The sequence below is a fragment of the Cervus elaphus genome, chromosome 3 (genome assembly GCF_910594005.1).
Source record: "Cervus elaphus chromosome 3, mCerEla1.1, whole genome shotgun sequence".
Classification (NCBI taxonomy): domain Eukaryota; kingdom Metazoa; phylum Chordata; class Mammalia; order Artiodactyla; family Cervidae; genus Cervus; species Cervus elaphus.
In genome coordinates, this window is record NC_057817.1 from 41,809,348 (window position 1) to 41,825,399 (window position 16,052).

The following is a 16,052-nucleotide window of genomic DNA, read 5'->3' on the forward strand; positions in this document are numbered from 1 at the left end:
GGGAGTCCAGTGGTTGAGAATCTACCTGGCGATGCAGGGGATGAGGGTTTGATCCTTGGTCGGGGAAGATCCCACATGCCGCAGGGCAAGTAAGCCTGGGCCCCGTAACTGCTGAGCCGATGCTCTGGAGCCCTCAGGCCATGACGACCGAAGCCCTCGCATCACCACTAGGATAGCCCCTGCTCTCCGCAACGAGAGAAACCCTGCATGCAGCAACAAGGATCCAGTACAGCCAAAAATAAATCAATAAATAAACATTTAAAACAACAGTTAATTAAAAAAAAAAAAGCAGAGTGATGATGTGCATTGGCTGCTTTATTGCTGTTTTTGGCAAGGAACTATGAAAAATAGTGAAACAAGAAAAACTATTTACAAGTAGGTAATTCAGCCTTGTTTCAGGAACTAAGACTATATCCTGCAGCCCAACCATTTCTATGCACCAAAAAGCAAATTATTATGCAGTCTCTCTAAAAGTCTCCACTGAGTATCCCAATATTACTGACCAGACAACGGAAGTCAGCTGAGCAGAAAAGACCAGCTAAAGGGTGAAGCATTCTTACTTAAACCCGGTTTTCCAGAAGGCTTCAAAGTGGCTGCCCCTCAACTGAGGGATGGAGACACGGGCCAAGCACAGAGACTAGTAAATAAGATGCTGCTGCCTTAAGAAGTATAACAAGAGTAGCTCTTTGACTGTGAATACTTTTGTGTGAACTAACAAAACTAAAAGCAAAAACACCCAAAACCATGTTTTGATGAAATTTCATCACCAATGTTGTAAGCACCCCTTCAGAGGCCACATGAAAACCCAATACCCCAAATTTGGTTTGGATGTTGAGACTAATAACCATACACACATCAAGAGGGTATGAAAAGGTTTATTATTCACATAATGAATGAGACTTTCTAGGAGAGTGGAGCAGTTCCCAAGCAGATCCAGAAATGACTTGACTGGTTTGACTTTTATTATTTTTAGGGTGTGGGGCAGGGAGGGTTCCTGCAAGCAGGCCAGGGCTTGTATGATTTGAACTTCCCACCCAGTCCAAAGGAGGGGCTACCCAGGCTCACTAATCAGCTTGCCCAGATGTGCAGCAGAAGGGGAAAGGAAAAGGGGAGCAGAAAGGGAAAGCTGTTAGCATCCCAACATCAAAAATAGAGTCAAACTCCCTACTGCAGTCAATTAAACAACCACCCTATAAACTTGAAAAATCTACATTTGTTCAGTCTCTAAAGAAATCTAGGTCTACTCTACAAATGTGCACCAGCAGGTGGGGGCCTGCAAAAGCTGTGATGCCTCCCAAAAGCTTCAGATGTGGCTATGAAGTCTGATGAGCAAGAATCTCCTAGAAGTCAAAGCAGAGGCCAGAGAGAACAGAGGACAAGGGAGTTTCTCCCAGAGAGAAGATTCAAGGTCTAACCAAGGACTGTACATCCTGCCAAGGCAACAGATCTTTGTCATCCCTGCCCAGATTTTCATCATAGCATGGGCCACTGACAGCTGCCCATCATTCCTGTCTTTAACTCTAGTATCATTCTCCCCTTTTCCTTTTTTCCTGGAGCTTTAATAGGACACATGTCCATCTAGCTGGAGACAACAGGTCCCAGTCTTCCTTGAAGCTAGGTATACTTATGTAATCGGTATTCACGGATGGACTATGAGCAGAGTGATGGCTGGAACTTCCTTAAAAGGAAGCATTGGGTTGGCCGAAAAAGCTTGTACAGACTTTTTCAAAAGGTTAACACCTTATGAAAAAACCAGAACGAACTCTTGGTCAACCCAATAGCTAGCTCCCAAATTGCTCTCTTTTCACGGGCTGCAGAATGGGTGTGTATTTTTGAGCCCACTTTGACCATGGGATGAATAACACCTTTGGTAATGAGAGGACAAGGTAGACAAGCTTGGGTTCCTTGATTACCTTAAGAAACAGACCTGCCCTCCTGGATGACTTCTCAGGTACCTCCGGATTGCCATAAGAGAAAGAAAGAAACTTCTGTCTTACATGAGTCATCATATTTGGGGGTTTCTGTTCCAGCAGCTTATACCATTTCCTCGTTTATATTTAGAAAAAAAAGAGAATTGAAATATTAAGAAGTTAAGCTTCTTTGTCTTCTGTGATCTTAAAAATGTTGTTCCATTGAATTTTATCTTTAATGATAAGTATAAATAAAGTACCTCAAATTTAACTGGCTATAAGCAAGGAAGATTTTAAAATTATATGTGACCTCAGTAATTCAGCGTGCTTCTCCTTTTTTCCAAAAATCAACCTACAGAATATAACCAGGTATACTCTTTGAGCCTAAATAGAAGCATTTATTTAATATAAATGGTTAAAAACTGGTAAATAAAAACTCACATCAATATATATCAACTTCCCTTTTTACCAACATGTATGTTCACGCACTGTTTTTATCAACTCCCTGTAGTCAATTAATTACAGATTATTGGATTTAGATAAAATGGATAAAGAGACTTCATCTACACAATACATCTCCCACAATGTAATGCAATGACGTTGACTTTCTCTGAGCCCCATTTTCATGTTACTCTGTGCTTCAGAATGGTTCACTTTGTTGCTGAGACAACAGAGATGCTGCAACAGAAAACTGGGATTGAAGTCAAGGCACAGTAGCTGCCTCAAAGGATGTCATAAATAGTGTGTTCAAGGCCTTTTTCACAGTGAAATCTCTAACACTTGAATTGGAAGAAAAATATCTTACTCATCCAACACCCTAGTCTTCCACAGATGACAATGGTTCTTTCAGTTACTTGAGTTTCAAATTTAAGAAAACATTGCTATGTGGACCCAAAGTCAGGAAATCATCAAGCCACTAATATGTATCTTTCTTAGAATGCTGAGCAAAATAAATGAGGGTAGCTTGTCCTTACATTCCAATTTGTCATCATTCTAACAGAAACACGTCTGAAGAATAAGAAGAAAGCAAATAAAGTGTGTGTTGTCAGTTTTTCCTCAACCAAAAATTTGTACATCTCTTGTAAGCAAAGGTTTGATTCTACATGGTAAATAAATAGAGGAGCTTAGATAGTCACTTAGATGTGATTGATATTTGGAATCTGAGTTTATGAACAGATGCAAAGAAGTACTGTCTCGTCCATGAACTTCTGATAAAGGCGCAGAGAGCTCAGCGGCAGAGTGATGTGAGCTGGCTTGCGTCTCCAGGCTTGTCTAGGCAAACATTAACAACTGCAGCAATATTCTCATTTTAAAACTGAAAACATCAAGGCAAGGACAAAGAAAATAAAATTAACTGATTTTGATCATTTTTTTCCTGACCTAAAAGAAAAATGAAAACTGCATTTAAATAAGCTGAAATGTGTCCTTCACATCATGTACATTCTACTGCAGAGAGACAAAAACCCATCAAAAATTACCTGAACAGATGAATAATGAGGCACAGTGCTCTTAGAGCTAGGACAGACCTTGTTCAGAATCACCTCCCTCTCTTAAGAAATAATCTGGTGAGAAACAATGGAGTGTTGGGAGAATGTTTTCATCTTTGAGGGTTCCTTGCTGGAGAGTCACAGAAGTGACTGCAGACTGAGTTAACAGTGGCAGTTTTCCCTTTTCAAATAGGAGTCTAACGTACTCCTTCATACTGGAGACTGGGGGTTACATTGTGAGGTCAAGATTTGTGCAGGAATCCCTGTGTCCAGGTAAAAGTTTCACCTAGCAAAATCAAATGAAACCCATAAGACCCTTTTTTAAAACCCTGGTGTTCAAAGCATAAAAAAGGAAATAGAAAAGAACACAGACCACTCTATTTTAATATTTTTAGGTAGCATAAATCATAATAGTTTGTATTCTACACTGTACAATTATATACTGTTACTTCCCCGAAGAAAATTAACTTCTATAGGATTTTCTGAAACAGATAACTCCATACAGCTCAGAGCTTGACCCTGCAGCTATTGCTACGACACATGGAAAACAATCGATGAGGTTCCAGGTCTTCCGGTTGTGCCTGCTTCTGCTGTCATTGAGGGGGAGCCTCTCGGAGACCTCTCACAGCCCCTTCCATCTCCTCGGCCGGGAAGCAGGCTCTGCAGGTAGATGTGTGCAGACGAGAGCAGCTGCTGGGCTTCACTTCCCACGAGCCAACTCCCCTTAAGAGAACTTGCGCTTCTTCATGGCTTCTGCCTTGACTGCTAGGCTCTTGGCACAGATGGTCAGGACCACAATGAGAACACCCACCACGAACGTCACCAGGGGCCAAAGGAAGCAATGCAGGAGGACTATCTCGTCATGCGTGCGATGCAGGAGCACATCGTCTGGTCTGCAGGACAGTGGAGAAGAGGAAAGAGAGAGCGGTCAACTGCCTTGGCATGGCAGAACTCTTCACAAGTGGAGCTCAGCTGGCTTTCTAGCCCCAAGAATATAACCATTCTTGAAAGTGAAGACTCCACGCTGGCTATAAATACTGTATTTTGTGCTTCAAATCCATTACAGAAAGGTCTGAGGTCCTGAATCAAGTAACTGGTGCATATTATTTATAATGCAATTTACATGTGAAATGTCAAAAGTGCAGCAATCTCTTATTCCATTATTTTCCCCCATTCTAAATTGCTTAACATATTCCATCTACTCACTCATCCTTTAACATCTGCTGACTCAGTCTAAAAATGACTTATGAGCTGGCGCTGTCAAACAAAACCAGACCCAAATGATAGCTGGCTTTTTACCCTTTCACACATTTTGCCCACCTCCCCAACGCTTCACCTCTGGCAACCACAATCTAATCTCTACATCTATAAACTCGGTTGTCTGCTGTGTTTGTTGTTTATATGTGTTTATATATTTAGATGCAATTCTACATGTAAGTGAAATCATATGACACATATAAAGACATTTGTTTTTCTCTATCTGACTTATTTCACTTAGCATAATACCCTCAAGGTCCATTCATGCTGTCAAAAAAGGCAAGATTTTGGTTTTTTTTATGGTTGAATAATGTTCCACTATATATACTATATAACTTATATATATATATAGTTTATATATATATAAATATATAAAATCACATTTTCTTTAGCTACTCTGATTGTTGGACACAGGCTGCTGCCATGTCTTGGCTATTGTAAATAATGCTGTAATAAACATGCAGGTGCATACATCTTTTCAAATTAGTGTCTTCATTTTCATCAGATAAATACCCAGGAGTGAAACTGTTGGATCATATGATTGTTCTAATTTTAATTTTTTGAGAAAATATTTCCACACTATTTCCATAGTGGCTTCATACTGTTTCCACAGTGGTTGCACTAATTTACACTCCCCTCAATGGTACACAAACAGTTTTCGTTCCAATTCCTAAGAAGGCCAATGTCAAAGAGTGCTCAAACTATTGCACAACTGCACTCATCTCACACGCTAGCAAAGTAATGTTCAAAATTCTCCAAGCAAGGCTTCAACAGTATGTGAACCTTCCCCTTCTCCACATCTTCACCAATACTTATTATTTTTGTCTCTTTGATTTATTCTGACAGGTATGAGGTGATATTTCATTGTGCTTTTGATTTGCATTTCCCTGATGATGAGTGATGTTGAGCATCTTTTCATGTACCTGCCAAATGATCTTAATTTACACAAAAAGTCAGCTAATAAAAAGGAACACATCTGAGTCAGTTCTAATGAGGTGGATGAAACTGGATCCTATTATATAGAGTGAAGTAAGTCAGAAAGGACTTCTGGGGTGGCTCAGATGGTAAAGTGTCTGTCTACAATGCAGGGGACCCGGGTTCGATCCCTGATTAGGAAGATCCCCTGGAGAAGGAAATGGCAACCCACTTCAGTACTATTGCCTGGAAAATCCCATGGATGGAGGAGCCTGGTAGGCTACAGTCCATGGGGTGGCAAAGAGTCAGACACGACTGAGCGACTTCACTAAGCTCACAAGTCAGAAAGACAAAGACAAATACTGTATGTGCTCAGTCACTTCAGTCATGTCTGATTCTTTGCAAACGATGGACTGAACTCCGCAGACTCCTTTGTCCGCGGGGTTTTCCAGACAAGAATACTGGAGTGGGTTGCTGTGCCCTCCTCCAGGGAAATACTATATATTAATGCATATATATGGAATTTAGAAAGACAGTAACGACGATCTTATATGCAGGGCAGCAAAAGAGACACAGATGTAAAGGACAGACTTTTGGACTCTGTGGGAGAAGGCGAGGGTGGGATGATTAGAAAGAATAGCACTGAAACATGTATATTACCATATGTAAAACAGATGACCAGTGCACGTTTGATGCATGAGGCAGAACACCCAAAGCCAGTGCTCTGGGACAACCCAGAGGGATAGGGTAGGGAGGGAGGTGGGAGGGGGGTTCGGGATGGGGGGACACAGGTGTACCCATGGCTGATTCATATCGATGAATGGCAAAAACCATCACAATATTGTAAATTAATTATCCTTCCATTAAGATAAATTAATTAATTTTAAAAAAGAAACACTTGAGTAAGTGTGCTAGAATCAAAGATTAGAAGCAATAATTATGCACCAACACTCATATCTTCTAACAAAAATCTCACACAGATTAAAAAAAGGCCAACTAAAGTCACTATTTGAATTTAGTCATGAAGACCTATGGCGTAGTCTTCAGGTTAGCTTCACCACGAACAGTGAATGGTTGCATTTAACGCATTTTCCCATGCTTCTGGGTAGGATTAGCCATCATTTGAAACCACTGACCACTTTCTTGATAAATTCTGCAAAGTCTTAGCAACATAGCTTAAAACGTGAGGGTTCTATTTGCAATTTCAACATTGGTCTCATTCATAGGAAGTAACAATATCTTCCACAAACCATGACATGTCATCTTTGGCCACTTAGATACTGGGAATTTTGCTTTCATACAAGAGGTTTACATGTTCAAGGTATTGGGTTGACCAAAAAGTTCATTCATATTTTTCCATAAAATGGTACAGAAATGCCTGAGGGAACTTTTTGGCCAACCCAATATTTCCATTTCATCCACAGAAAAGTTTGTTCCATTATACTGGAGTAGTGATGCTTCCACTAGAAAATAAAATAATGCAGTAAAATCAGTCCAATTGCCCTCAAGAACATCAGAAGCTTTAGAGTACAAAAGCAATGCATTTAACAGAGGAAGGCATTCCTGAGGCGCTCTCACTAATCACAGCTCTCATAATTCAAGCCCTAGTTTCCCAGAAGACTGACAAAGAATGCTGGGTATGTCTCTTCTATCTACAATGCAGTCATCATGTAGCATTAATAAAAATGGTTTGGCAGATTGGCTTTGAAATTACATAATCCTTGCCCTTTTTTGTGCATAGTGTTTCAAATTCTGTAAACAAAGTGAGATTTTTATTGACATTTGATTTCAATTAGAATTTGAACTAAGTGAATGCAGAGTCATTGTAACAATTAAGCAAAAATCATTCCAGCTTGCAGAAGTTACTCCTTTATCTGAATTCCTGTACCAAAACATTGTCTTCAAGACCTGTGCTATCATTTGGAGAAGTGTGCTCAGTATTACGTGGCAGCATGGATAGGAGAGGAGTTTGGGAGAGAATGAATACACCTCTATGTCTGGCTGAGTCCCCTTTGCTCTCCACCGGAAACTATCACAACATTGTTAATCTGCTATACTCCAACATAAAATAAAAAGTTTTTTTAAAAACAGACTTCTGCTACCACTGATTTGTGATTTATATTAATGTGCATATCCTTTGCTCCTTTAAGACCCTTGACTGTGTCATTGTCTGTTATTCTGCACATAGAAGGTGCTTAGTAACAGCTTCCCACTGATCAAGGGAAAACCATCCCAACTGCATCCCATCTTGTTATCCATGCAAAATTTCAACAAACTTCAAGCCTTGAATGTAAAAAAGTAGAGACCTGGGTCCAAAAATAGGGAGCAACATATTTTACAGTCTTTGAAATCCCACCTGTAGCACTGCCAATGGTTCTTTTTTCAGCTATGAGAGCTCACAGCTGTCAAACTCTCTAAGTGTGCAAGGCAAGTGAAAGCTAAAGTTATCTTGGGATGACCCTCCTTCTTCCCTTCCTTCTTTTTGATTTATTTATGGCTGCACTGGGTCTTGATTGCTGCACGTGGTCTTTCTCGAGTTGTGGCGAATTGGGGCTAGTCTCTAGCTGCAGTGTGCGGGCTTCTCGTTGTGGTGGCTTCTCCTGTTGTCGAGCACAAGCTCTAGGCACACAGGCCCAGTAACTAAAGTACATGGACTCAGCAGGTGTGGCACAGGGCTCCAGAGCATGCAGGCTTCAACAGTTGTGGTGCATGGGCTTAACTGCGCTGCAGCATGCTCAGTCCCGGACAAGGGATTGAACCCATCCACGTCCCCTGCACTGGCAGGCAGATTCTTAACCAATGACCACGCAGAGAAGTTCCTTCCCTTCCTTCTTACCTTTATTCCTACCTCCCTGCCTTCTTACTTTCCTTTCCCCTCTCCTTCCCTCCCCTTCTTTCTTGGATTGTTCTACTCCTGATTTGTACAAAGATGATCTAGATTCTTCATCAAAAGGTGAGTGTATAGTAATGTGAATGTACTTAACATCATGGACTATGTAATTATACATGGCTGAAATAGTTAAAAAAGCGGGAGGTTGGTGGAAGGGGACTTGGATTTTTAATGCTATTTAATTAATTTGCATGTGATTTCCAAATTGATGTGTTTTGCGGCTAATTTTCTAGTAAAATAATTCAGTGAGTATCTTCTATCCTTTTTCTAGACATAATTCTTGAGGTTGAATCCTTTACCACAATACAGGCATCCCCTTCCCTTACCTGTAGTTTTGCTTTCCATAGTTTCAGTTACCTTGAATCAACTGAGATCTGAAAATATTAAATGGAAAGTCCCAGAAATAAACAATCCATAAGCTTTAAATTGTGTGCCATGCTGAGAGTCATGGTAGAATCTCTTGTCACCCTGCTCTGTCCGACCCGTGATGTAAATCATCCCTCTGTCCAGAATGTCCTACCTGGTAGTCACTTAGTAGCTATCACGGTTATCAGACCCACCGTCACGATATTGCAGTGCCTGTATTCAAATCACTACTATTTTACTTAATATTAACCCCAAAGCACAAGAGTAGTGATGCTGGCAATTCAGATATTCTCTTACTGTGTCTAATTTATAAATTTGTCATAGATATTATGTATAGGAAAAAACATAGTATATATAGGGTTCAGTGAGAAGTACTCCCCACTTGGGGTTTGGAACATATCTATACAGGGTTCAGTTAGATGTACTCTCCACTCGGGGTTTGGAACACACCCCTCACCTGCAGGTAAGGGACATCACTGTACCGTAAAACTGAGTCAGGAAAACAGTCCCAGACGAAGGTGGTTGGAACCGTTAAACATATTTCTGAAACACAGTTTGAGGAACATTTACTAAAAAGAATGAATAAAAGGAGGAAAGAAACAATAACTGGAAATTGCTGGACCCAGATATTTGCTTTATCTAAAAACTGTTTAGCATTCCACACCTACTAAAGCCCTTGGGGGAAAATTTGATTTTAATATTTCAAATGACAAAACAACATCATTCACTTGAGTTAGCTATGTTGAATTTGTAAATGCTTCAAAAGCCTTCTTTGAGGTAGAAATATTATATAAAAATGTACCTGGTTTCTAAAATAACTAGTGTCTGTTTCCGCTTCACACGGTCCTAAAATGCTCCACGGTCTCCTTCAATGGGAATGAAGGGTACAGAATATCCTACTTTAGCATAAGGATTATTTTGAAATGAAGGCAACTGAGAAGAATCATATTCAAGGAAAGCTCTCCACACTTTCCCTGTTTGCCTGAAAGGAGGACACAAATTTGTAAAGGTATCCCCCTCCTTTCTCTTCCTGGAAGGACAGAAGTTAATCACCGGAGACAAGTTTAGACCCTAATGGCCCAGGGATGGCACCAACGAAATCTATAAAATGAACTTTATTAACTCAGCACTTATCTTCTATTAGCTCCTAAAATATTTACCTCCCTACAATATGCTGCCCTAGAAACTCAAGGTCCTTATCCTTCATCTTGCCTCTTCTCTAATCATTTATCACTTTCTTTTCTTTTTTTTAAAGATGCCATAAGCCCAAGTTCTAACTACCTCTTTGAATCTCATCACTGAGTGCTCCCTTGTATACACAGGTGTACATAGACTTCTCTGTTTAATCAGTCTTTTTTCAGTCTGATTTACAAGGCCCCAGGCAATGAACCTCTGGAGTAGGACATGGCAACCCACTCCAGTATTCTTGACTAGAAAATTCCATGGACAGAGGAGCCTGGTGAGCTATAGTCTATGGGGTCTCAAAGAGTCAGACAGTCTGAGCATGCACATATACACAAGAAATGAACCTAAGCTGGGTAGAAGGAAAAACAGCTTTTCCTCCACTATAGGAAAAACTTATTTCTCTGCAGAGTAATGCTTAAGTCCACATTCAGTTATAGGTTTTACTGAGATTATCTCTAAATTGTCTTCGTGATATAAAGTCTGGCTCTTTCAACTGGGCAGTTAGTGCCTTAATGGAAGGGAACCCCCAACTCTGCCCCAGCTTCCTGCAATGTTACAAGGCAGACTTCAGATGAGTTATCAAAAATTATTCCCAAGGGGATTTGGGCTTAGAATTCAGTTTTCCATAATTCCATAATAGTGAGACTAAAGGGAAACATTGAAAAAAAAATAATCACTGTTTTCAGCATTCGCAAACTAGATAAATGGCTTGATGAGATCTGAATATTATGTATTAAAATAAGCATGGTGATGAGGATGTAGGCAATAAGCAAAAATAAAAAATAAAAAAGGATGACTACTTTGTATCTGAAGACTTCAAAGAAGTAAGCAAGAGATTTCTTTGGGGTTGTATAGATATGCTAATGGAAAGCACTTCTATGCCCTGAGGAGGGTGCAGACGAATATCATAAAATGAGAGTAAGTGCTGTCTGCGCGTTCCCTTAAAAATACTTTCCTAAGGGTTGGACTTACCCTGAATAGAGCTTTGAAAGTATATTGTGAAAACAGTAACCGGCATTTATTATGTGCTTACTACCCTCCAGGTACTCTGGTAGAACATTTAATCTGACTTCATCCTTAAAATAACCCTGTGCTGGAAGAATTTTTAATTGGCACTTTACAATCAAAGAAACTGAGGCAAGGAAAAGTTGGTTTTCCCAGATTTCCCTGGCGGTCCAATGGCTAAGACTCCACACTCCCAATACAGGGGGCTCGGATTCGATCCCTGTTCAGGGAACTAGATCCTATGTGCCGCAACTGAGAGTTCACGTGCTGCAACTAAGGCCTGGTACCGCCAAATAAATAAATATTAAAATAAAAATAAAGAAAGAAAGGTTAGTTTTCCCAAGTTTACACAACTTATAATGACACAACAATTTGAAATTCTATCAGTATGATTTTTAAACCTGTACTATTTACTCCTTGGCCAGCTTTTCTCAAATTGGAATCAGCTTGCTTTTTGTTGAAATGTAGCTTCCTGGGTTTCAATCCCTGGTTTAATATATCAGAATTGGAGGTTGCAGTATCCAGAAATATGCATTTTTAAGAAGCTCCTGTGTGATTCTAATACCTAATAAAGTTTAATAAGCCCTGTGAAAAATTCTATTAGTTAAAAAAAAATGAGGGTGAAACATGAGGCTGTTTAGCTGGCTATTTCTGAAACTGCCTAATTGATCCTTCAGTCCAGTTTCATGACTGCCACATACTTTTGCGCATGTGCACTGCACAAAATGTGCCCTGTGGGACTTCCCTGGTTGTCCAGAGATTAAGACTTTGCCTTCCAATGCAGGGATTGCAGGTTTGATCCCTGGTCAGGGAGCTGAGATCCCAGATGCCTTGCCGCCAAAAAACCAAAACACAAAACATAAGCAATACTGTAACAAAGTCAATAAAGATTTTTAAAGCGGTCACATTAAAAAAAAAATTTTTTTTTAAATAAAATAAAGGTGCCCTGAGATAAGAAAGGAGGGGAGCAGGGGGGCTGGTAATGGGAGGAGAGATAGGGGTGGAAATCTAGATCTGAATGCTAGATTTGCCTAGGGTTGGGGGGTGGTGGTCCTTTGTTCTAATTGGTAAAAAAGCACCCTATAGCCTAGAAACTGACCTAGTGATACCAGACAGGAAGACAAAGATTTGGTATGTATCATCCTCAATTAAAAAAAACTGATTCCCTTTGACTTTGTATCACCAAAGGAGATTTCTTCCACCCCACAATGCTTGTTCTGTTGGCTAACAAGGAGAAAAAATGTTGACAATCTCTTTTTTTAATGGACTGGAAAATTTCTTAAACTCATCTTAACCAGTTCACATAAAAATCTGAACTGCATTATAATTTACTAGCATGACATGATGGTAACGGTCCCCACTAAAAGACAAGACGATCTCCTTCAAAGTGCTTTCTCCATGAAGATCTTATAGGAAACAGAGATCTTTCTAGATTTATGATCACACGTACTTCTTACATGAGCAGAGAAACTTTTCATATGGGCCGCTAGAAAGTTAAAATATTCCCATCTCCAGCAAGACTATGTTGACTTTTTTTGTGCCAATCAGACCTTTCATGCTTTGTCTTATTTTCTTCACATTTTTCTAATTTATTTTACCTTGCAAAATTCTGTGAATCTTTAGAGCACTCATTGAACCTTTCTTAGAATAGGTGTGTGTTAATTATGTACATTTATACATCAGTATACAATAAACATTGGAAATTATGTTAGTTGCCAAGCTTTACCCATACTACTATGAGAAAGAATATGCTATCTCACTACTGAAAATTGCACTTAAGTATTTTGATGAAATCTCACTTCAAAGTCTACAAATGCCTCATCATTATCACAATCACAATAATTCTGCAGGCATAATGTTAGTTCATATATGCCAGGCCTCTGGTACAGCGGCATAGCCAAATGACATAAAAAAGGTCATGATTTCATCTTTTGAACCTTTTAAAGAGATTCTATCTATTCCTGCTCTAAATCTTGTTTATTATTGGTAACATGACCTACTTTAAAAAAAAAATCTGAAAAAAAAATCAGAAACAGATAAAAATAAAAACAAAAAACTTAAATACAATAAAATCTTTAAACTGACAGTAAAGAAGAAGTAAAATGTGATTAGGATAGAAATAAAACAGAAATCCCAGGCTAAGAAAAACTCCTGCCTTAAAGCAGAAATGGAACTTACCTCTCGAGCATCCCAGTGCCCAAGGGAAAAGGAACAGAGATGAGTTACACGTTGTCATTATATAAGAAAAGGAAGTCTGTCAGTTCACCAGATTGAAATTTTTGCTAGGGCTAACCACCATAAATTAGGTTGTGTGCATTTTTACATGAAGCAATCTGTATAACACATTTAAAGGCCCTTAACAAGCAGGTTTACAAAAGCTGGTTAATGAAACCATATTAGGGGTTTTCAAATACTGATTTCAAGGCTTCAGTTCTTCTGAGGTTTTAAATAAGCTTCCAGGTGAGGTTGATGATTACTCACACTTGGTAATACCTGACCTAAACATTATTTTACTCCAGTTTTACTGTAGTATACATATAACAAACTGCACACACTTAAAGTATACAACCTGACGAGTTTCACAGTATACACCTGTGAAACCATCACCAAAATCAAGCTGGTAGATGTATCCCCTGCCGCCAAAGTTTCTTTGTACCCTGTGATAAGCCCTCCCTGTCACTCACCTACACCTCCTACCAACAATGCTTTTTAAATATCAAATGTATCAGTCTGGTTTTTCACAATAACAAGAGCAAGTCGTTCAAGACTGAGATCACTGGAAAGCAGTCTCGGTTATGGGTTGAAAGGAGAGTCTTCTGTCAGGTTAGATTCCTGTCACTGAAGTGACAACATATTTTATATTGAATACTGAAGAACCTGACATGTATTCATTCCCAGAGAGCTTTGGGCTTCAGACAGTGCATGGAGTTGGGCTTCAGACAGTGTTTGAAAGTTTTCTATAAAAGTCTCTAATGTATAGACAAATATTCAGTTGATATAAATCCCTGGCGGTTCCGTGGTTAAGACTTGGTGCTCTCACTGTCACGGGCCCTGCGTCTGATTCGAATTAAGATTCCACAAGCTGCGCAGCATGGCCAAAAATAAATAAATGAAAAAAATAAAAACAATCCAAATATTCAGTTGAATTGCCACAGGTGCGAGGTGGCTATGGCACACAAGATTTTCAGGTAGGAACTCTTATTTAGTCATTGATACCCAATCTGTAAAACTCTGATGTGGGTATTCTTAAATGTTTCTGTTTTCAGCAACATTGAAACTTAAATGTTTCAAGTTTCAGAGCACATGTCTCTACCCATGTGCTTTCTGCTGCTGCTGTTAAGTCACTTCAGTGGTGTCCCAACTCTGTGTGACCCCAGAGACGGCAGCCCACCAGGCTCCCCCATCCCTGGGATTCTCCAGGCAAGAATACTGGAGTGGGCTGCCATTTCCTTCTCTGGAAGACCAAATTAAAATGCACCCGATGAAGAAACTGACTTGATCCACTGATTAGTGATTTTTTAAAAAATTGTTTGCTACTTATAGATGTTGAAGATTAGCCAATAAAAACAATGAATTTGGTTTTGGCGTAATTGAGCTGTCCTTACTAAGAGTAATTAACCAATGTGTTTATTTAGTTACTGTCTGAAGCAATTACAAGAACTTGGCAAGAGAGGATGAAAGCATGTTAATTGTCCTCTCTTATACAGGATTGTATATCTTCTTATGCAATCACAGGAAGGCACCTGAACAGCTGATCCAGAAGCTGTATGAAGTTATTGCTATAAATTACAGTAGGAAATGGGGACCAGAATACAGACCCTTTATAGTATTCTTTATGGTGATCTGCTGTGTGGTGAGCCCATTTTTGTCCACTTGCGTTCAGCTATGATACTGTGATATGGGCTTGGTTTTTTTGGTTGCTCTGTATCTTCCTTCCAGAATGTGGGCTTTCTCTGGTCACAGTGAGTAGGGAACACTCTCTAGTCGTGGTGCCCAGGTTTCTCATTGCAGTGGCTTCTCCTGTTGAGGGTGGAGCATGGGCTTCAGTACTTACGGTGTCCGGGCTCTCGCGCATAGGCTCAACAGTTGAGGTGCACAGGCTTCGTCGCTTCATGGCATGTGGAAGCTTTCCAGCCCAGAGATCAAACCCACGTCCCCTGTCCTGGCAGGTGGATCCTCATCCACGGTACTACCAGGGAAGTCCTGTGATTAGGGCTTCTAAAAGCTTGAGAGGTATTCTACTGACATCATGGCTTTACTCCAAAGATGGCATCTATTACGGTGAAAGGTCGATTATAGGTCTATAAATGTTATAAACATCCTTATATTTTCTTAGCTGTTTTCTCCAATCAGATGAACTTAGAGATGTAAATGTTTTCTTTATTTATAATCAGAGGATAATTGCTTTACAATATTGTGTTAGTTTCTGCCATACATCAACATGAATCAGCCACAGGTATACATATATCTCCTCCCTCTTGATCCTCCCTCCCACCTCCCACCCCATCCCACCCTTCTAGGTTGTCTGGAGTAGTGATGTTTTTTTAAAAAATATTTATTTGACTGCATGGGGTCTTAGATGTGGCATGAGGGATCATCAGTCTTCACTGCAGCATATGGGATTTTTAGTTGCAACATGTGGGATCTAGTTCCCTGACCAGGGATTGAACCTGGGCTCCCTTCATCGGGAGCTTGGAGTCTTAGTCACTGGACCACCAGGGAAGTCCAACAGTAATGTTTAATTGTATAAGAGTTGTTCCTCAGCTTGCCTGTTCTTCATGCTGGAAATTATATCAAGACCCAAACCTGCATTTTCCAGAAAGAAAAATCTGCACTGAGCCTTGGCAGGATATACAGCAAACTGGCAGGTGTGATATTTTGGAGCAATAAAGGGTTACATTAATTATAAATAGGAAAAGATTACACTTTAAGTCCACCCTGATGGAGAGTTCTAAGTAATGCTGCAAGTATAGCACCATCTTTCAGCATATGAATTTGAGTTAGAAAAACCTGGGCTTAAATATGGGCTTTACAGCT

The 16,052-nt window shown here is 39.8% G+C and overlaps 1 protein-coding gene across 1 annotated transcript in view; it reads right to left on the minus strand.

Annotated features, from left to right (window-relative positions):
• Positions 1–859: 859 nt before the first annotated feature.
• The window catches only part of KCNMB4 (potassium calcium-activated channel subfamily M regulatory beta subunit 4), a 73,696-nt gene continuing 58,503 nt past the window's right edge, over positions 860–16,052 (minus strand). The window contains exon 3 of the mRNA XM_043887135.1: positions 860–4,290. Within this exon, the coding sequence (XP_043743070.1) occupies positions 4,122–4,290 (169 nt within the window). The 3' untranslated portion in view covers positions 860–4,121. The remainder of the gene's footprint in view (positions 4,291–16,052) is intronic.